Genomic DNA, 21,779 nt, shown 5'->3' on the forward strand with positions numbered 1-21,779 from the left:
CACTAGTGCATGTTTTATCATCTAATGAATAAGGGTTATCTCTAAAAGCATACATTAGCATGTCTAAGTGCATGGCAACACCTTTGAAATAAACAATTAACTAACATTATTACTATGTTACAATATAATTTAAATTTTAATAAAATAGGTTTTAATTGAATTGAAATTTCATACATATTCTAACTAGTTGAACAGAGAAATGCTTAAAAGCTATATTTACTCTCAAAATATTTAAAATTTATTCTGGATGTGGTACAGATAATTTCTTATAACATTTAGATTTTTTGTATTTGCTTGTTTGTGTAGTGTTGCATATGTTATTAACAGGTTATAACATTATTTTTAAACTGTCTATAATAGAAATTATTAATTAATCTACTACATGTTTATAATATTAAAATAAAATTATTCGTTGCAACTAATTATTAGTTTTTACACAGAAAGGAAAACTTTCTACAAGGATGCTGTTCAACTTTCTAATGCATGGAAGATGTACTTCTAATAGTTACCAATTAATCAGTTTTAATAAAACTGACCTTTATCTACTTCTTATGATGTTAGGTATCACTGATACAAATGAGTACCCACCTTGGTGTTCAAGCACTTACTCATCCACTACACAAAGTACACGACTGACCCAAAACAGCTCTACCCAAATACAGCACTTCATTACTAAACTTACTACTGTCACAACAATATTCCACAGTTACATATTTTATAAACAGAGTCGACGAAAGCATGAACACCACTTGTGGCTCCAGAAAATAATCACAACAATGCCTGAAACAGGTCACCAATAACCTATAGGGTTCATTGCGCTTTTTCCGCGTGGATATCTTTGCAAAACTGTATTAGAATTACAAACTAAAAGGAAAACGGGTGGGCACAAAGCCAACTTATTTTTTATGGCAATTGTACAATGACATCATACTTACGGGGACAGTCACAGATGTAAACACATCCCTTCGGAAGGCGCCGCGTGCAAATACCGGTCAGTAATTACGAAGATAGCCCACTTTATTAATGTTCTGTGATAAATTAATAAGGAATACACAATATTTTACGTTTTAAGAAGGATTAATGGGGCACCAACTTACAGCCTACACGATTCACATCAATAGTATGTCATTTCTAGAATTACACCTCCAAAGGAGCAGTTAATTGGCACAAATGTAATACACATATATTGAAATTACTCAGTTTTAGTTACTAGAAACGTGTAAATTATACCATTTTTACAAAATTATTTCTACAAAAGCCATGTATGACATGCATGCCATTCCTAATAAAACCGTTGCGTTCATTCAAATAATATTGCAATGTCACAGTGACACGTTAAAGGAGATGCGTTCTTGTTAAAATAATTTTAAGCGGGTTTTTCACCGAAAGCAAAAAAAAATTTTGAAAAAAAAAAGGAAATTTTGTATAATTTTTCTTTTAGTTTTATTTAAGTGCGCTCTACCGCCTGGAGTGGTAAAGCCTCAGATTACTCTTTGGCCTCAGATCATAGTCTATGATCTGAGGGTGAAGCCAAATGCAAAGACCTAATACAGCCATGGATTTATGCTCTATAACGGGGAAAAATAGTTTATTGGAGTTTTGGAATTAGTGGGTTTCCCATTGTTGGTTCCTGGCTTGAAAAAAAAAAGGGAGACATCTTAACAAAATAGATTTGTGTCCATTTATTGAACAAGTTCAGTATTTATTTCTCACAATTTTATTTTTAACCAGTCTGAGGTTCAAACTTTTGCTCATTGACTCCCACAACCCACAGGATCCACTTAGAGCATCAATAGACAGATTACAGAATCCTATGTGCCTATGTAGTGCATTTTATAAATAAAAGAAATGAAAAATATTGACAACATTTTATTATCAAGATGAAAATACACCTTTCAAGCGCTCGTTTTACACACGTTTTGTGCTCACACTATCACACTTTTTGGAAACAGTGGCTTAAATAAAATTACTAGACTATAAACTCGAAGGTGGCGCCGGTGTCGGATTATCTCGGCGCCTTTATTCCTTCGAGCTGTTTGCGAGATTTACTCGCTCTTGGTCTTGGGCGTTTCTTCCTTGTAGTACAGGAAGACGAAGGAGAACAGGAACACGCCGACCATCATGGAGAAGGCGCTGACGTAGTAGGGGTACGCGCTGGGGATGAACCGCTCGTATTGCGTGTGCTGCAGCGGGCGCACCGACACCTGACGAAATAAAATAATTGTCAAATCATTTTTCATTGACATTTAGATATCAGTAACTTTGATTGAAGTGTAACAAAAAAGTTAAAGTATGTAAACAAAATAGTTGAGTGAACACCCATCCGTTTTGTACAGACGACAGAACGTAAACTCTTCAGGCAAGTCGGTAGCCACTGAACGTGTTAACCCTTTTAAGGAAGTGGGAATATAATTCCCACCATATTTTAAATTTTATTCCCTCAAGATTCAAAAAACAATTAAAAATCGTTAATCTTAATAAATATCATTTATGATTGTCTACAAACCTGAGTGGAGTGGTAGAGCCTGGTGTATCCTACGCGGTCGTAGTCCACCTTGAACTGGTACACGCCCCACACGTCGGGCACGCGCAGCTCGGCCTCGTAGGCGCCGCTGGGCCGGCGCTGCAGCGTGGCGCGGATGAACGGGTCGATGCGCACGAACTCTAACTGCACGTCGTTGGCCTCGAACGGCTGCCATTTGCCGTTCCTGAGCTCTTCGATCTCGATTCTGTAGATCTGAGGATTAAAAACCAATGTTTGATTAAGCCTAACCTCCATCCATGCCTATATTCTGGATACAGAGTAATTATATATAAGTACTTACACCTAGACTATCTTGAACCTAAAGTCAGATAGTTCAGGAGATCCACCACATAAGAATCAGGGGGGCTTTGTTCCTCTACTAAAAGGTGATTGCAAAATTGTAGAACTTCAGCAATTTCGTTCAACAATTACTATTGACAGATTACTGATGAACATTGTTTTGAGAGCACTCAGCGGGTCCCCCGATCACGACGCCCGAAAAGGCGTGGCGTATACAGAGGCAAGAGCAGCAAGACATCATTGGTAAGGTGTACTTACGACAGTGTCCATGATAGTGTAGGTATCAGAGGAGTGCGAGTCCCCGGGGCGCTGGTGGTGCACGCGGCGCACGCGCAGGCGGCCGCGCTCGCCGAAGGCCCACGCGCTCAGAGACGCCGCCAGCGCCTTGTTACCGGATGCGTCGGACTTCAGCTTGTCGCTCTGAAATAGTTAATAATACAGGTCTAATTTACTCTTGAAAGTAGAAAAATGACTCCAAAAACAAGTACATAATTAATGTATCTATTACTTGTGCCGTATACACACATAAGTTTTCTATGTATTAACTTCTATTTAAATAAGTTGTCATGTAAATTGAGTCAGTGTAATACAATTGATCGAAGCAATAAACATCGTTCAAACCACAAGTATTGTGTCGTCTCTCATTAATTACACTCCCCGCGCATACACTCGCACATTGGTGACCCCGACGTGATTTTTTATTAAAGGTTATTTTATTACGATACTGTTTTTTCAATTATTATTCATTCATTCATTGCCAGTTCGTTACAGTCCACTGCTGGACTTATTCATTTAAACTTTGTTGCACATAAAACAGTTCTCTATTAGTCAAGTTTTGAGCACATTTAAATTAAAGTTTGTCTCTCCGTTTGTCTGGATATTGAAATGCTAGATAATGACTCAAAATTACACTACACCAGACATTACAACAAAATACATGGGCCATTAAATATCTCCTATCAATCATAATATTTCCATCTTCCAAAAAAAATTTACTCACATGGACTTTAGAGACTGGCGAGTTGAAAGCTTCATCGGAGAAGAAGAACAGGGAGCCGCTGAAGACGATGCGCGCGTTGTTGCGGGCCTGCAGCGCCGCGATCAGCACCGTCTTGCGGCCCACGGCGTGCGGGTATTCCTTCACCTGCAAAGTTAGGATTTGGTTTTCTAGAAATACTATTAGGGAGAAGCCACACGGTGCGGGGCGGTCGCGGCGCGGCGCCGGAGCGATGTGATAAAAATCAATGATATGCCAGACGGTGCATTCCGGCGCCGCACCGCAGGCACACCGCACTTCGATTAAGCGAGACGATGCCGTATTGAGGCACCACACCGCACCGTGTGGCTTCTCACTTAAGTCACACACAGAAAATAAAGATTGGTAAATTATAAATTATGTAGTCCGTAATGAAAATTAATTAGCAATATTATACAGACAGAAGATTGGCTTATCAATACATGAAATTGATTGTAAAATTTCATACAAACTTTTTGATTCATTTTCAGTTAAAGCTAAACACACATAGTGACACATAAAAAGTACATAAAACTACAAATTCACATAAAGATAATTTTTAAAATAATTATGTTCTAATTAAGAATACATGAAACCTAATCTATTGATTTTGAATAAATTAGAAAAATAAGGTCATTTTCATAATGAGTAAATAAAATTACAAAACTATATTACCTGGCTCTTAGGATTGTAGCTGTATGCAGTGCTGTCAGCAGTTAGGATTGGGAGAACCAGGCTGTTGTCCTTGTCTAGGATGAGGCCAGTACCCTCAAACAGTAGGGGCTGTGTGTTCTGGGCTCCCACAATGGTTGGGGCATTGATCAGGTTCTTAGGAGACACCACAATCCTGGTGTGGTCACCATCATCACTGGCATCATAGTTGAAGTGGTCAATGACAGCTGCAGATTCCTCATCCATCTGATGTAAATGAAAATGAACATGTAGTACCTAGTGTAGTAACTTGTAATAATGAACAAATCTTATTAATTTTTAATTTTTCCAGTAAAAAAGAAACACTATGATGTTATTAATAAACATTCCAAAAACAATAGCATCATTAACCCTTTAACATTCATAACAATAAAAAATTCAATATTTTTGGACCTTAAAACAACCAAGTAAGGTTCAAAATATGGTGGGAAATATATTCCCACTGCCATTTAAAGAGGTACTGATAGGTTAAGTAATCTATTGAAATGATCACAAAATATGTTTAAAAAATTGTTACCTCAAAACCACATTCTGATGCTATCTCCCTGTACACGTCACCGGCAGCGGCGTTGCCGGCCATGAGCAGGTTGCCTCCATCGTCTATGAACTTGGTGATCGCCTCGGTGTCGATCAGACCGCCGAACTCCAGCACGGACGGTGCGAATATTATCAAGTTCTTGTACAAGTATTCGCCGTACTTAGAGAGCACCAAGTTAGCATCGTCGGCCAATTTGTACGTAAGGGTGTAGCCTCGATCTGTAATTTATTATTTTTTATGTACATAATATTGCCAATAGGAATTGCATCCGCTAGACAACTATTCCAATTAGTACATTGCCGTGTATCAGGCAGGACCGGCTTCGCAGCTAAACATAATCAATAATCTTCGACTTACCCTGAAGAGATTTGAAGAATTGTGAATGGGTTTCCCTTATATTAAGGTTATCTACTAAAACTAGAGTTTCTTGCTCAGCTAATGCTGCTGAGAAAAATAGAAATACACCTAAAATTAAATAGAATTTCATCTTCGATTTTTAGCGATAACCTCAACAAAAACGAAATGACGTGTACCTCTACTACCATAGACAATTTTAGCATGACAGTTATTGTTTTTATTATTAATTCACATGATATTATTCCAGTACTTATACCTGTTACGTGCCGTATGTACTAGCCGGTGTCATTTAATGATTTGATTTTAAATCTGTGGTTAATGATTTAATTTATTGTCTGTGGTTAAACTTGTTTGACATTGACATTAATTGACATTTCATTTCAATAATTCTCAGGAAAATGGTTTATTTTTGTATCAAATAAACTTTTGAAGTTTTGAACTAATTTAGTGTAATTAGCGTAACGTTACACTAATTATTATCAAGTAGAGTCTTCCAAAATTGCTTAAAAATGATGATATCACGTTCTAAACACCGCTCTTCGGTGGAAGTTTGTGCCGATTGTGGAGCTTCAGGTCATAACGATGTTCCAGTTTCCTTTAATGGTTTAGAGTGTTCTGTGGTGGCATTTCGGGTGTGTAATAAGTGCTATTTCTGTTCAGATCCATCATGGGCGTCCATCAACCGTGGGCTGTTGTTATGTGCCGAGTGCTGCAGCGTTCACCGTAGCATGGGAAGACATATATCTCACGTTAAATCTTTGCGCCAAGGATCCTGGCCACCTTCGCTTTTAGCGGTATGAATGCTAACCTTACAGCCCACGTATTTGTTAATGAAAAGCTTGTGCTTCCAGTATAAATTATATTAAATATTTTTGCTCAAACAGATGGTGCAGGCCTTGACAGCTCAAAATGTAAATAGCATATGGGAACACTCTTTGCTCGACACTTCAGCACCAAAGCATTTACGTAAAAAGCCCCAGGCTAAGGATCCATTACAGTAAGTCATTTAAAACATGTTTCCAAAATTTTGTCGGTTTCAAAAACTTATTTTTTTTTTATTTGTATGATTTCAATAGACTGTTTTAATGTCTGAACATGTTGATCATGTGGTTAAGTACACTCTCTGTAATATGCATTACCTAGACATTTATGTTTTTGTAAATAACTTTATCTTTAGTCTGTCTTCAATCTTAATTAATATTGCTGGGAAACTGCACTTTATGCTTATGAATTTTACCCATATTTTAGCCCAACAAAATCAGAATTTATCTTGGCCAAACATTTGAGGCTGGCGTATGTACTGAGAGCCAGACGCGATGAGCCTCCGAGTGAGCTGGGCCGCCAGCTGCACAGCGCCGTGAGGAGCTCCTCCCTTGACACTGCCATGAGGCTGCTGGCTCAGGGTGCCGACCCTAACTATTACAATCAGGTTAGATTTTCATTTATTTGATTTTCCTGCACGAAATCAGCCTACTCATTCTATGATTCAGCATCCATTAATGATTGATTTTAGTGTCTATTATGTCTTTGAAGGCTGTAATATAGGTGAGAAAAAATATTTGTGAACTTTTAGCGTTGATTTGAAAGAAAATTAATACATAATTTATTTCTATTGTATTAGTTATCAATTGTTTTTTCTTGAAATAAAATAACTGTCTAAAGGCCTGTGCTCACCAAGCTAAGCGCTTCAATGCGCCGGCGTTTAAGTAAGAGCCAAAACACACGATGCGTTGCGGAGGCGGTGCGACGCTGGAGCGGTGTCGCTGCGTCGTTTTACATAGACATATCTGTGGCGTACGTGCCTTACGTCGACGTCGCGCTTTTTCCCAATAAGGCCCTTATGATAAAACATATCCACCACAATTTTTCTACAGGAGAAAGGGACCGCGTGCCTTCACGTAGCGTGCCGCGCGGGGCAGCCGGCGCAGGCCGAGCTGCTGGCGGCGTGGGGCGCCGAGCCCACCGCGCGCGACCACGAGGGCCTCACGCCCGCCGACTGCGCCAGGTAAGGGACTAGTGCCTGTTTTCACCATCTATCCCTAATTTTTGAGTGACCCCTATGGTACCAAATAACAGGAATTTTGAGTGACCCCTATGGTAACACACAGGAATTTTGTTTACATAGCGGTCACTTAAAAATTAGGGATTGATGGTGAAAACGGGCATAGGAGACTTGAGACAAAAAGCTCCCTTACAACCGCCACTCGACAATAAAGACTCGAGCTGTCTTAGATACACCAAGTTGCCTTCGAACCTTAAGATCACCAGATTCGAAGATAGATTTTTCAATATTTCTAAAATTCTTAACATTAATATGCATGCCGAATTAATAAATAAATGTTTGTAAAACAATGTTGCTGTGCCCAAACCGGGTCTATGTTTTAGACTATAGATTGTTGACCTTATGTACAACATGGAATGCAATAAAGATAATTGACTATTGACCTTGACATACGAGACTAGACACACGGCCTGCCTTACAGCCGCGACACATGACACTATTAGAGGCTCTAACTGCCTTTCAGCCGCGAAAAACTACACTGAGACAGATAGATGCTTTAAAACCTCGACACACTACACTAAAAGAGATACGAGGCTCTTATCGGCTTATTATATGTCGGCGATACATCTTGTACTAGGCATCTATGTATGCCAAAGACCATCCAAAATCGACCAGCCATTCTTGGAATAGGAAATAAATATCTAAATAGCCGCGGCAGCATGTCGTTTTTCATGTCACAAAAGTCATGGCGTATGTATCTTTCATTCGAATTCGACTAAACATTCTTGTGTAAATCGAAAATAAACAAATATTTAATATGAATATGAGTAAGCCTAAAATGTATAACATAAATCTAACTAAATAGTCCATTTGAATGACCAAACAGGTAAACCACAGAAATTATTTTGTGTATTTAGCCTCATGAATCAAATTAGGTATGCAGTGTTGTGTAATAGGTATACATATACATTTTATACATATTATGCATCTTTAAAGTTGAAATAAATTTAAAATGTTTTATCTACTTTGTAACTTTGCTTCAAACTTTTACTACGAGTATACTACCCATGTCATTGTAAGAGCTATCCAATCAAGAAGAGCAAATGTTAATTGAGGTGAGCTGGCAGGCTGGCTGCATAATTGCTCAATTACTTGGTGGACATTTGACACAATTGGGGTCACTGAATTCATTCATCATTGCATGCTCAAATAATTTGATATTTGTTCTAGCTGGTGACATATTAGAAAAACTACTAAATAAAAGTATAAATTGATTCATAAATATGTTTACTTTAAGTTTCTTTTTACAATAAGGTAAACTTTATAGTAGTAGGATGAAGAAACTCAAAATGATGCATTATGAGCTGTGCATTTGTTGTTGCAAAAATTGAATTGGCCTTGTTGATATTGTAATTTATTGACTTTGAAGGCAATTTCGCCCACTTTGTCTAGACATCTTCAAAAGTTAGCAATAAAAATACATAATTTACCAGTAGGTGTAATTTCACTTCTACTTACGAGAATTATTCTCAGTTTATTTTATGCGCTATTTCATTGTAATTTTTTTATCCCATTTTTTTTTTTTTTTTTTTTATTTGTGTTGAGCGGTTATTCTAGTTCAATAAAGTCCTAGTATCACTGCGACCGTTATCGATCTATTGTGATCGCCGCTGTTTTCCTTACAGTTCGCCTCCGAGTCCTGCATCCATTAGGAAGTGCAGTATCTTTTGGGGGGCGATATGTTTTACATCTTGTGGGCTTAGGATGTGTTTGCCCAGGTGTAAGCTCCGCTTGCGCATCAGAGGTCCGCAGTCCGTGAGAATGTGTAGTGGCGTTTCATCTGCCTCTTGGCACATCCTGTACGTTCTTGTTTCGGACAGTCCCATAGTGGACAAGTGCTTGTTTAAGCTGCAGTGTCCAGTGAGGGCTCGAACTAAGATGCGCATTTTGGTCCTACTCAGTCCTATGATCTGCTTAGAGCTTTTTCGATCATAGGCTTTAATGAGAGCTTTGGAATGAGTTAATCCTGGCGTGTCTGACCACGTTTATCCCATTCTTTTGTGATAATTTGATTGAAAAGTAAAACATTTTAAAGATTTGGTTTTTAGAAAACAAACAAAGAACACAGGTTTAGTCGAAAGTCGAAATCGAGCCCTTCATTGTTCGTTCGCAGGCAAGGCGGGCACACCGAGCTCGCCGACCGTATGACGGAACTAGTGTACGAAGCGACCGACCGCATGATCTACTTCCTGACTGGCGAGAAGCCCGACCACGTCTCCGGCCGCCATTACATCGTGCCCCGCGCTCACGATACGCATGAGATGACCGATGTCGCGAAAGCAGCTAGGGGGAAATTGCAGCTGGTAAGTCTTATGTTTGAGATTATAAGTTTCATAATTGCAAAGCGATAACTGTAACTATAGGCGCAGACCATCGACTTGTATGGAAGTGCGTACACTACACCGATTTGGTATCGACCGATTCTTCATACAAATTGGAAATCGATCCAACTATCGGCCAACTAAAAGTTGGTGGTCTGCGCCTACGCTTATACACTGGCTTATGCGTGACAACATGTATGATCTGTAGTCTAATTACAAATGAATGTTTTCATTTTACAGCTCCCCAATCACTTATTCGAAGAGCTAGTAATGGATATCTACGACGAAATTGATCGACGAGAGACTGAAGCAAGTAAGTCTGTTTTTTCTCAAAGGTATTGTATTTTTCTGCCTGTTTTATTTCATTTCAAAATATTACTGTATCCAATTTAGTGTTTATCTGTTCTATTTTTCATTGAATCTTTATCAAAATTTTGAGTCTATCCTATTTTGATTCGACCAATATCCTGCAATGCGACGTGTAAAGCCGCGTCCACATCAGTCGCATGGGCTCGCGAAGCACGCTGGAAATCCTGCTCACTCAGCGCAGGGTCAAATGAGCGCGGTATGTGTTCTAACTTGGCTTGTACTTGTGCAGTATGGCAGACAAGCGCACCGGGCCTGGAGCGCTGCGGCGTGGTGTTCCTACCGGTCAACCCGGCCCTATCGGCGCCGCGCAACCAGGGCCGCCAGAAACTTGCGCGCCTCTCCGCCGCAGAGATGGCTGCGTTACTGCGCGACGTGTTGGTTGACGCCACGCGCCGCCAGCACATCGCCACGCTGCAGCCACGAGGTAACAGGATTGCCAGGTCCAAAAACACAAAATCCGGACTCTGTGCTTCATTTGGCCTGACATTTTACCCTAAAAGCCGGACATGTGGGGGGGGGGGGGGGGGGGTGCAATCAGTGTCATAGCTCACCCTAGTACTGTCATCGTATCATCATCGGTTGCCCAACGTCCTGATGCGTGCGCTTCATATTATTCTGTGGCTCGACTTTCGGCGCGGCAGGTCAAAATAAAAAGCCTAACAAAAGCCGGACAGGCCGGACAGGACCGTAAAAAGCCAAACATGTCCGGCTAAAGCCGGACGCCTGGCAACCCTAAACAGGACCATTCTCACCTCTCGTTCCCACCGCTGCAACTCCTGTGTGGCCAGGATCTACAGCTTGCCAGCCAATAAAAACCAAACGTGTAATTGTTCGAAACAGCAACACATCGGTAGCTACAGCTATAGCCGTCAAGCGCAAACCACCCAAAAGGTGGCCAGCTGGACAAATAACCTTATACTGGTTGTAGGAAGGCGCCTGCCCCTTCCAATCGGCCGGTCTGGAAATCATTGGGCGAGGCTTAGATTCAGCAGTGGATGTCCTGTGCTGATGATGATACCAAACTCGATTTTGTCGGCATTAGAAAAGGAAACAAACATTTACAACCAGTGCTATATGCCTTGTCCATTGCCACTCTAGCTTGCTAATCCGTCGGGCTATGTCAGCGACTTTACTTAGTTTACCGTTCTCCTCATTTCGATCTCATAGAAAAACACCGAGCATATCCTTCTCCATAGCACTCTGTGCAACTTTGAGCTTCCTTATAAGGCCAAAGTAAGGACAATCTAGTCAGGTGGGGATTCTTGGATGGCTTAAACATGGAGTGCAGGTGCGGTTTTGTTCCCCAGTCGATGAAGCACCTGATGTCGTGCCCTGAGTGTCCAAGCAACTGCACTCAGGAGGATTTGATGTGTGCTGCTGACAACGCCACCCTCGTGGCTGAGTTTTGGGCTGACACTGTGTAGGTTTGTTGTTGACACGAAAAGAAGAAGAAAAAGGCCAAAGTTCACGGCTTTGAAGATATCCAATTCATTTTGAGATCCTTCCTTTGCAAAACTCCTTGCTGGATTCTGACACCTATGTTCTCGCGCAAAACTCCTTGCAGTTTGACTCCTATTACGTGTATTAAAATATAGTAAGAGAAGGCGCACACCGTTGATTTTTAGTTGGCCGATAGTTGTGCCCGATTTTAAATTGTATGAAGAATCGGCCAAATCGAATCGGCGTAGTGTGCGCACTCCCATACATGCCCATACTGATCAACTGCCCGACTAAGCTATCGGCCGACGAAAAATCAACGGTGTGCGCCTACTCTAAGACACGGCTGCAGCATCGCAGCCGAAACGTCAAGCCGTGAGTACATAATGTAACTCATTAATAAACGTCGCGTTAAGACCCGTGTCTTACTATTTTAATTGAAATGGAACGCGAAAGTTTAAAATCTTATATTACGTGTATGTTCGGTAGCGCCGGCGGGCGGGCTAGAAGCGTTGCTGCGCGGCTCGCAGCTGTCGGACGACGAGCCGCTCTACGACTCCGTGGCCTCCGACGACGAGTTCGGTGTGCGCGCGCCGCTGCATCTTGACGTGAGTATGATAAGTTTTATATCATTATGTAAAAATAAATATTCGTTTTATTTATAGAACTTTATTGCACAATACTCAACACATGTAGGATAGTTAGGAAGTTTTTACAGGTTGAAGAAATTACCCAAATCCGCCTGCCACCAGTACGAAAAAGAACTGTTCCTGAAACTGGAAATATCAACACGGACCCATAATAATTTTACACTATTGAAATTAATAGCTTTAACCAGATATCACTTGGCTTTGGCCCGTGCTATCCGGAACACCAGCTTAAAAGCTGAGATAAAAATATTTAAGAGAAATAATAATAAATACTCTTTCGGCCGAATACTGAAACGCCATTTAAATATTTGACGGCTTCTCAAATAGTTAAGCAGCTCCTAAACTTACATTTCGCATACTCAAAACAATATCTGAGTAGTTCTCAATTTTTAAGCACCTCTCAAATTAAGTTGCACTCAAACGCCACTCAAATGAATTTTCGCATACTGAAACGCCATTCAACGCTAAGCATTACTCAAACAACTGTCAAATCGTCTTAAGCAGCTGTTAAATTTGAGAGTGCTTGCGCGGTATCTTAAATCCTATTCTTATACCTAAATCGACCTAAATAGTGGTAAATAATGTGTGTCATCGTTATCATTTCTTTCGAGCCTCGAGGAAATACCTAGATCTAATCGCAGGAACGCAATAAGGCTGAGAAAAATATTATTATAATGATATGCAATTCAGAGCGAGGTTCCGCGTCTCTAAAGAAACGGTGTTGTTTCTGGATTCATAATTTGGAAGCTCTTGGAAACCCCTCACCAAACGCCATACAACCAGTGGACCAAGTACTTATTATAACCCTACTGTTCTACGCAACGGGAAGTTATGAACGTGTACTAGGTGATATCTTCCACATCGAACAGCCAACTGTGCATCATAGGTACTAGTGCACAAAGTAACAACCAAAATAGCTGCTATGAAATCGCTTTATATAAACATGCCTATTTCTGAGGAATATGGGGACATCGCATAGCAGCATTTCCAAGAGTTTTTTTTTTTATTTTTTTTTATTATGGCTATGCTATGCCTCTTGCCAGTGTCGAGTTAAAAACGTTCCAAGAGTTGTTGATTTGTCAATTTGATACTCTGTCAACAATGATAAATGTCAATTGTGGTTACGTTTCGGTCCACGATCGCCACTTAATAGATTTCAACAATAAAAAGTATCACCTTTAAAATTATTTTTTTAATGAAATAAACATGCAAGCATTAATTTTTTTATATGATAAAACGAGATTTATATACAGGGTGTCCCGTAATGTAACGTCAAGCCGGAACTGGGTGTTGAGGCAAGTTGTGCTGGTTATCAGAAAAATATAAAAAAAAATCTATGTGGCATATTTTCAAAATAATAGGCATTTAAAAAAAATCTAAAAATTCTACTCCAGGTGACGGTTCTTTTACTCGTGTTGCCACAAATCTTCACTATTTCCAAATTTTTTTTTTGTTATGTAACCCTGAATAATGCTTCTCTAAATTGTTATCAAAATTACAGAACCAGCTGCTCCAGCTTGGATGAAAAAAATACATTATTCCCAAAAAAAATTTCAAAATAAAAATTTTGCCGAGTTTTAACTGACTGTACTGAAAAAAAATTGTACTACGCGAGTGTGGCAAGTGACGTCATAATTTGGCGCATTTAGTAAGGATTCCAAAATGGTATAACACTTGGTAAATCCATGCTGTAATTGTCGACAATTTTTGGTTTTTTGGAAATAATCCCGTTTTTAACTTTATCTACCTTGGTTAAAAATTATTATTCTAATGTGCCCAAAATTCAAGTTTCTGGCTTAAGTGAGGTGGAAAAGCCATTTTAAAAGGTATGAGCGGGACGGAGAGGGCCATCTTACCAAGCAGGGATGTTATGGATATCCGTAACCGTAACCGAAACTATCGGATATCCGAAATAAAATAATATCCATAACCGTAACCGAAACTGATTCAAAAGTTACGGATAGTTTCGGATAATGGCAGAGTCTTAAGGGTACAATTCCAAACTGCAAAACTCTATGAAATCTGCAGTATACACGCCGCAGCTGCAATCCCGCACTGCCGATTTCATAGAGTTTTACATTTTGCGGTTGCAGTTTGCGGTCTGCGGCACGTCTTGGAATTGTACCTTAAATCTTAATATTTGTTACCAACTTGTCTGGCATTCCCTGGCACCATCTAATATGCCAGCCTGTTTTACCTTTATCATACATAGGTGTCGTCTTAGTTGGTACATAAAGTAGCTATGTGGGTCACGCTGCATATTGCTATTCCTTTTTCTAATAATTCCGTAACCGAAATTATCCGAAACTTTCGGATAATCTGAAATTATTCCATATCCGTGACCGTAACCGAAACCGGTATAATATTATTCTAATATCCGTAACCGTATCCATAACCGAAACTTCATATCCTTATTATCCCTGTTACCAAGTACAAGTGCAGGCAGAGCAGGTAGTAAAGGCGCGTACGCACGGGTGACTTTTGTCACAGTATGTCAACTACTAACTATCGTCATGGTGACAAAAGTTTCTGTGACTGGGCACATTAGAATAATAATTTTTAACCAAGGTAGATAAAGTTAAAAACGGGATTATTTCCAAAAAACCAAAAATTGTCGACAATTACAGCATGGATTTACCAAGTGTAATACCATTTTGGAATCCTTACTAAATGCGCCAAATTATGACGTCACTTGCCACACTCGCGTAGTACAATTTTTTTTCAGTACAGTCAGTTAAAACTCGGCAAAATTTTTATTTTGAAAATTTTTTTGGGAATAATGTATTTTTTTCATCCAAGCTGGAGCAGCTGGTTCTGTAATTTTGATAACAATTTAGAGAAGCATTATTCAGGGTTACATAACAAAAAAAAAATGTGGAAAAAGTGAAGATTTGTGGCAACACGAGTAAAAGAACCGTCACCTGGAGTAGAATTTTTAGATTTTTTTTAAATGCCTATTATTTTGAAAATATGCCACATAGATTTTTTTTTATATTTTTCTGATAACCAGCACAACTTGCCTCAACACCCAGTTCCGGCTTGACGTTACATTACGGGACACCCTGTATAATAGAAACTAAAAATAAACTGTTCTATGTTAAGTTGATTGAGTATATTTCCATAAAAGACAATACATAACCAAACGATGCTGCGTGTAATGGATAAAAAACGTAAAGTTATCATTTGTGTAAATGAAAACATACTTTTTTTGGTAAATGTTGCCAGTAGGTAAACATTTGAGAGCTGCTTAGCTGATCACGGCTTCAAATCCTTTGAGTGGCGTTTGAGAATACCATTTAAAATTGAAGGATACTTAAATTTAGGAGCCCGTCAGCTGAGTGACAGATTTGAGTAGTGTTTCAGTATTCGGCCGTTTATTGCACACCACATAAAAAGAAAGAAAATCATACAAACTTAATGCTATTTAAGCATTCTCCTCCAGTCAACCCCTGGGTTATGCAGAAAACTGTGAGTGCGGTGCAAGTTAAATAAGAATTTATGAAGAAAAAGAAAAAAAAATACAAATTTTTCGTTCTTGATCACTCATTTGAATATAACCGAAACTGAATTAATTATTGCTTTTTAAATAATATGTGATTAAAAAGAATATCGTTTCTCTCGTAGCTATCCAACATCCCGCGCCCCGGCGAGACCGTAGCGCCCACGTACAACCCGTCACTGCCTCTTGAACATTCGCTCAGCAGCGAGCTGCGCCGCGCCGCCTCGCCCGCCCTACACGGCCTGCCCGAGAGAAAGGTCGAGGAGCTCGAGTGCCTCCGCAAGGAACTAGACAGCCGGGACTCCACCATCACCGAACTGAAAAACCAACTCAAGAACCTACAAACGATAGTCGAGCAGCTGACGAAGGAAAACAGCGTCCTGAAAACCACTAGTAGCGTTGATGACGATCAGAGCATGACGTCACAGGCGTCGATAAACGATAGTTCAACCAGCTACGCCCTAGATGGCGCTAAACCCGCAGAAAGAGGCAAGAGCCTCGAGACCGAGCAACTTGCGCTGGTCGACGACGAAACCGACGCCCGATTGTCTCTCAAGGGTGCCCAGCGACCGGTCAGTATGTATGAGGCTAGGGAGGGACCAAAGAATAACTGGCAGGTTACTAAACATCAGGTACTAATCACATTAATTTACTAATTAAGTAGATTTAGGCACGGTCGCTCTCAATAGTCGCATACGCATCTTTTGTCTATTTATTTATTAAATTAATTTTTGGTAGAATTTACTATTGAGGGTGACTTTATAGTAGATTTAATTTTAAAACTGGCGCGTGATGAAAATTATTTCACTTTGCCTACATGAAACCACCAATTTACAAAATGTTGTCATTTAAAATTGATGCAAGTGTATTACCCTATGAATAAATACATTGTTGGTGTCATGTATGTTATTTGGTGTGGTGTATCATAATAGTAACGACAGTCCTCTTTTTTAGCTTTAAAAATAACCATAGTAGTCTTTGAAGCGTTTAGGGTTTTAGTTGTTTCAAATAATTTTATTAACGTACTGCGTAAATTGGTGTCGTGTTGTAGTTATTTAGTCTATGGTGGACTGTAATAGAACAACCAAGATAATAAACAGTAATCAGGGTTAGAGTGGTTTATCCTAACGACCTTATCCAGTTAAAGGTAATTTTTAAGGAACTCTTGCATACATAATATTCGATCCTAATTGTGTAGATATTTAATTAATCTCATATTTGAAAAAGTGTCAGGAAAGATCAAAGCAAAATGCTTTTTCTGAAATGACTCCAGCATGCATTTCCATCAAGACAGGTCCTGCGCTGTTTGAATCTAGCCGGACTAGGGCAAGCGCCTAAAGTCAATAAAATGGTGCGATAAAAGCTTCTCGTGACGACTGGACTGATCAGAGAGCGTAGTGTGAGTTTACATCAAACGCATTTAACATCGACTGCATTAAAAATATGTATGAAAATTTGAATTATTGAAAGTTTCCGCTAGGGGCGCTGTACAATCCGTCATACATTGAATGTCACTTTTTTACGCAGTCACTAGTGAAGACGTTTGATGAACTCACACTCAGCCCTCAGTTAGTTCGTTCGTTTCAACCAAAGACGTCCTGAACAAAGGCCTCCCCCAAGGTTTTCCACAATGGCCGGTCCTGCGCCGCCCGCATCCAGGCGATCGTAGTTGCGGGAGGACAGCGACCTTCACCAGATCGTCGGTCCACCTAGTGGGAGGCCTGCCCACACTACGTCTTCCGGCTCGTGGTCGCCACTCGAGAACTTTTCTGCCCCAGCGGCCATCAGCCCTACTAAAGCCTGGTTCGTGAGCACGTAGAATTTTGTCCAATGACCCCAAGCTACCCATCCTTATCGCTCGCGCGTAATGAGGGCTATCGTTTTTATACTTAACAGTTGGCACCCCTGGCGATTGACAGGACCTTACTCTACAGTGGCGCCATCTTGATGAGTGCAAATGCGATAGTCCTCCTACCACTTTCGCGCTCACCAGTTGGTGCCACTGTCTTCGCTACTAGCAAGTGACAGGACCTTACTCTACAGTGGCGCTAACTGGTGAGCGCTAAAACGATAGCCCTCATTATATTGCTGTCGCGACTGCGAGCGCTGCGTGAGCGCGAAATTCTACGTGCTCACGGACCAGGCTTTAGGTATGGCCCTTGCGGGCTATGTCAGTCACTTTGGTTCTCCAGTCGTTTGATTAATAAATAATAAATATCCTTGGACATTTTACACTGCACTTCTAGTCCCAAACTAAGCAAAGCTTGTACTATGGGTACTAGACAACGGATATAAACATACTTAAATACTTTTTTTTTGTAAATATATACATATTATACATAGAATCACCCAGTCCAATACAAACAAATATGTTCATGCACACAAATGTTTGTACTGTGCGGGAATCGAACCCGCAACCTCCGGAATAGTAGTCCGTTTCGGACCACTACACCAAACGGCCGACTGATTGAATAAATAATGTGTATTGTAAGCGTCAAGTGGTGTCCGCAGTTAACGACGCTGGCGGTGCTGGAGCCCTCGCTGCCCGCGTCCGACCTCGTGCACCGCCGCGCCGAGCCCGTCACCCGCGCTATACAGGTAGGAGACTACCCTCGTTATTGTCACCGTCATTATAAGCAGAGTAAATACACTCAACATCAAATAAACCGCACCTTCCGCGACGCGAACTTTAAAGATTTTCTTCTGACACAATTATGGTACCCCAACAATATTGGTGTTATTTGAAAGCCCAATAAATATCCTTAAAGAAAAATACATTTCATTTCTAAATAAATGATGAACATATACCATAAATGTGACTTGAAAATAGACCTCACTTTGTGCTCACCTCTGGGATCAATTAGACCAATTTTTATGGTTATAAAACCAAATAAAGATCTCACGTGTCCTCTTTAACAGATGGATAGCGATTAATTCCAACTTAACAGTTTTATAGTCATAAAAAATGGCTATAGCGTAACTACCTATTTTTTGAAGAAGTGACTCTGGATCCTTGTAAAGACACATTTTTGGGGTAAAAACCTTTCCTTTAATGAAATGAAGTTTAGAACTAGGCTTTCAAATGGTACCAACGTTGGTGGGAAGTGAGGATGCATACGTTTGATAAGTGCTTGTCGCGGGAGGTGCGATTTATTTGATGCCGAGTGTACAAATGAGTAGGTCATCTTCATAGAAACGCACGGGTGCGGTTTGTATGTGAGCGCGCCAACACGTATGCGGCGCGCACGCACTCACTGACAAAATTTAGCGGGGAGCCAGTCGTGGTTGCGCCGAATTTTGTCAGTGTGTGCGTGCGCGCCGCATACGTATATTGTCGCGCTCACATGCAAACTGCGCTCGGTGCGTTTAGTTCTATGAAGATGACCTACTCGTCTTCACTGCAAGCAAGCCTCTCTAATTTACCAGAGGCCTAAAAGCTGCCCAGTGCCTACGTCCTGAGTGGACTGGTCGGCACCTAACCCTCTATCACATTGATTCCCAAAGTTGGGGGCGCGCCCTCCAGGAGAGGCGCAAAGACCTTTAAAGGGGGGCGCGGGCTATCTGTGTACTTAAGTATAAAAAACCTGCGACCGCTGAGAGAATGCATTCCAGACTACTCGATACGACCAATAAATAATCTTGACTAGAGGGGGGGGGGGGCACGGAATTTCCATATGGTCGAAAGGGGGCGCGTCTCAAATAAGTTTGGGAACCAATGCTCTATCATGTTCGGCGTTGTAACCGTTCATTATTCTGTGCATTGTATGTCTTAGTCACATGCGTTTCAACACTAGCTCGGCGCTGTCTGCACACGCCAGTGCCGCACTTCTATTTAAAGTGTAAAATTCGCGCTGCTATCATCTACACTCAATAAACGCTCAAACTAAAAGTTGTAAGCAGAACTGCTACTAAAGCCCGGTCTGTGAGCACGTAGAATTTTGTCCAATGACCCCTAGCTACCCATTCTTATCGCTCGCGCGTAATTATATTGCTGTCGCGACTGTGCGACGGGCACCCGGAGTGAGTGTGCGAGCGCGATAGCAACATAATTACGCGTGAGCGATAAGGATGGGTAGCTAGGGGTCATTGGACAAAATTCTACGTGCTCCCGGACCAGACTATAACTATGTAATGTGTTGCAGGAGCTGTGGGCGGCGGCGCGCGAGCAGCAGCCTCAGCTGGCGGAGCGCAGCCAGGACATTCGCCGCTGCGTTCGTGCGTTGCTAGCACTCTTCCCGCAGGTAACTAGACTATCTGTACCAGTACTATGGGTAGATAGTAACTAGTGTGTGTACGAGCAGGATGGGTAGATTGTGAAGTTCCTTTGATACCCTTTATGACCCCTTTTGTCTTAGAATCCATTGTGTCTTTTTCTAACTCCCATTGGTCCCCAAATAATCTGCAATCTGCCAAAGGCTGCCGCAATTCCGCGCACATCTCTCCTGATCCTACCATATAATAGTTAAGTTAAATTGGTATAGCCATGGGAAGGTAGAGAGGTGGTCGCTGTGAAAGTCCTTCGACAGTCTACCCATGCCGAGCGGTTATATAAAAGTGGTGTGTGTGGTGCTTAAATTTGGCTATTCCTGGCAATAAGTGGTGACTGAGTTTGTTCCGGGGCGTTTCTTCTCAGCACTTGCCATATGTTTGTCTCGAAGCGCTGGTAGGGCCCAAAAGATAAGGAGACATGTAAAGTGCCCCATAAGGGCTACCTTTTCTTTTTTTATTATTTACATTTGGACGTTCATAAGTGCCACTTGTGGTCTAAACTGAATAAATATTTTTGATTTTGATTTTGTGTGGTTCCTTAGAACTGTCTGGACCCGGAGCTGTCAGCGACGCTTCGCGAGCTGCGCAGTGCGAGCGCAGAGCTGTGCGCAGCTTGTGGTGGGTCGACGGGCGCGCCGCTACAGCGCGTGCGGAGCGCGGCCTACGAGCTGGCCAAGGCCACCAAGCTGCTGCTCGCGCACTTTCCTTCCTAGCGACCGCCATACCACTACACCACGGTGTAAGCGTCTCCCGTGGCGTAGTGACGTCGGTCGTTTGGAAACCGCGCGCGCTGTGACGTAGTGATGTGGTAATTTCGATTCGACGTTTGAACTGTAGTGAACGCTTTTTTAAGGCCTATTCAGACCTAAGCGGTATTCGCTACCGTCTGCGGCAGAGGAAACCCAGTGGGTATGCGGTAATAATACTGTTCAGACCTAAGCGGTGTTCGCTACCGTCTGCGGCAGAGAAAACCCAGTGGGTATGCGGTAATAATACTGTTCAGACCTAAGCGGTATTCGCTACCGTCTGCGGCAGAGAAAACCCAGTACTTGATACTAAATACCTGAACGAAACCCGCGCGGTATGTACCTCTACCCACAGCGGCAGCGAATATCGCTCAGGTCGCTCTAGCCGCGATACTTGATACTAAATACCTGAGCGAAACCCGCGCGGTATGTACCTCTACCCACAGCGGCAGCGAATATCGCTCAGGTCGCTCTAGCCGCGATACTTGATACTAAATACCTGAGTGAAACCCGCGCGGTATGTACCTCTACCCACAGCGGCAGCGAATATCGCTCAGGTTTGAATAGGCCTTTATAACGACGCGCGACTCGAGCTTGCCAAAAGATGAAAGCTGCTTGCACGTTTTCGGTGATATCTAAGCTGCGCGATTATATTGTTTGTTTACTATTTACAACAGTGGTTCTTAAAATGGTCCCTCATGACTTAAAGGTTAAGAACCACTGATTTACAAAGATGATTTTGTATTAAACTAACATGTCCGATGTTGTATATCAGCTGCGAGCAATGTGACTGTTGCATATTTATCATTTTGCGTAACTGACATCTGTTCCGCTAACTAACAATCTCAGACGACTTGACATAGTAATACAAATTGCTAGCTCGGCTCAACTTCGCATTTAACTTTTCCAATGTCGAGATAAACAATTAAACACCCTCATACTTTTATGTCCCGTCGAAATCACGCAATCCAGTTGAGACGA

The 21,779-nt window shown here is 41.3% G+C and overlaps 2 protein-coding genes and 1 long non-coding RNA gene across 3 annotated transcripts; 2 read left to right on the plus strand and 1 right to left on the minus strand.

The window, feature by feature from the left end:
* Positions 1 to 1,853: 1,853 nt before the first annotated feature.
* On the minus strand, positions 1,854 to 5,636 carry LOC135071638 (dolichyl-diphosphooligosaccharide--protein glycosyltransferase 48 kDa subunit). Its single transcript, XM_063965402.1, has 7 exons — positions 5,446 to 5,636; positions 5,068 to 5,306; positions 4,515 to 4,757; positions 3,825 to 3,968; positions 3,083 to 3,244; positions 2,507 to 2,737; positions 1,854 to 2,204 (listed from the first exon to the last, which is right to left on the minus strand). Exons 1-7 carry the CDS (start codon positions 5,573 to 5,575, stop codon positions 2,046 to 2,048), a joined length of 1,308 nt encoding a protein of 435 aa, XP_063821472.1. The 5' UTR covers positions 5,576 to 5,636; the 3' UTR covers positions 1,854 to 2,045.
* Positions 5,637 to 5,824: 188 nt separating this feature from the next.
* LOC135072106 (ARF GTPase-activating protein Git) lies at positions 5,825 to 19,619 on the plus strand. Its single transcript, XM_063966058.1, has 12 exons — positions 5,825 to 6,018; positions 6,106 to 6,239; positions 6,330 to 6,442; positions 6,694 to 6,874; positions 7,320 to 7,450; positions 9,621 to 9,810; positions 10,069 to 10,141; positions 10,427 to 10,621; positions 12,124 to 12,242; positions 15,909 to 16,415; positions 18,295 to 18,381; positions 19,578 to 19,619. The coding sequence occupies exons 1-12, from the start codon at positions 5,955 to 5,957 to the stop codon at positions 19,617 to 19,619; spliced, it is 1,836 nt and encodes a 611-aa protein (XP_063822128.1). The 5' UTR covers positions 5,825 to 5,954.
* A 309-nt stretch (positions 19,620 to 19,928) lies between these two features.
* Positions 19,929 to 21,368, plus strand: LOC135071640 (uncharacterized). Its single transcript, XR_010257305.1, has 2 exons — positions 19,929 to 20,024; positions 20,595 to 21,368. It is a non-coding gene; the product is annotated as an uncharacterized LOC135071640 (long non-coding RNA).
* The last annotated feature ends 411 nt before the right edge of the window (positions 21,369 to 21,779 follow it).

This window comes from Ostrinia nubilalis, chromosome 5 (assembly GCF_963855985.1).
Source record: "Ostrinia nubilalis chromosome 5, ilOstNubi1.1, whole genome shotgun sequence".
Taxonomy (NCBI): domain Eukaryota; kingdom Metazoa; phylum Arthropoda; class Insecta; order Lepidoptera; family Crambidae; genus Ostrinia; species Ostrinia nubilalis.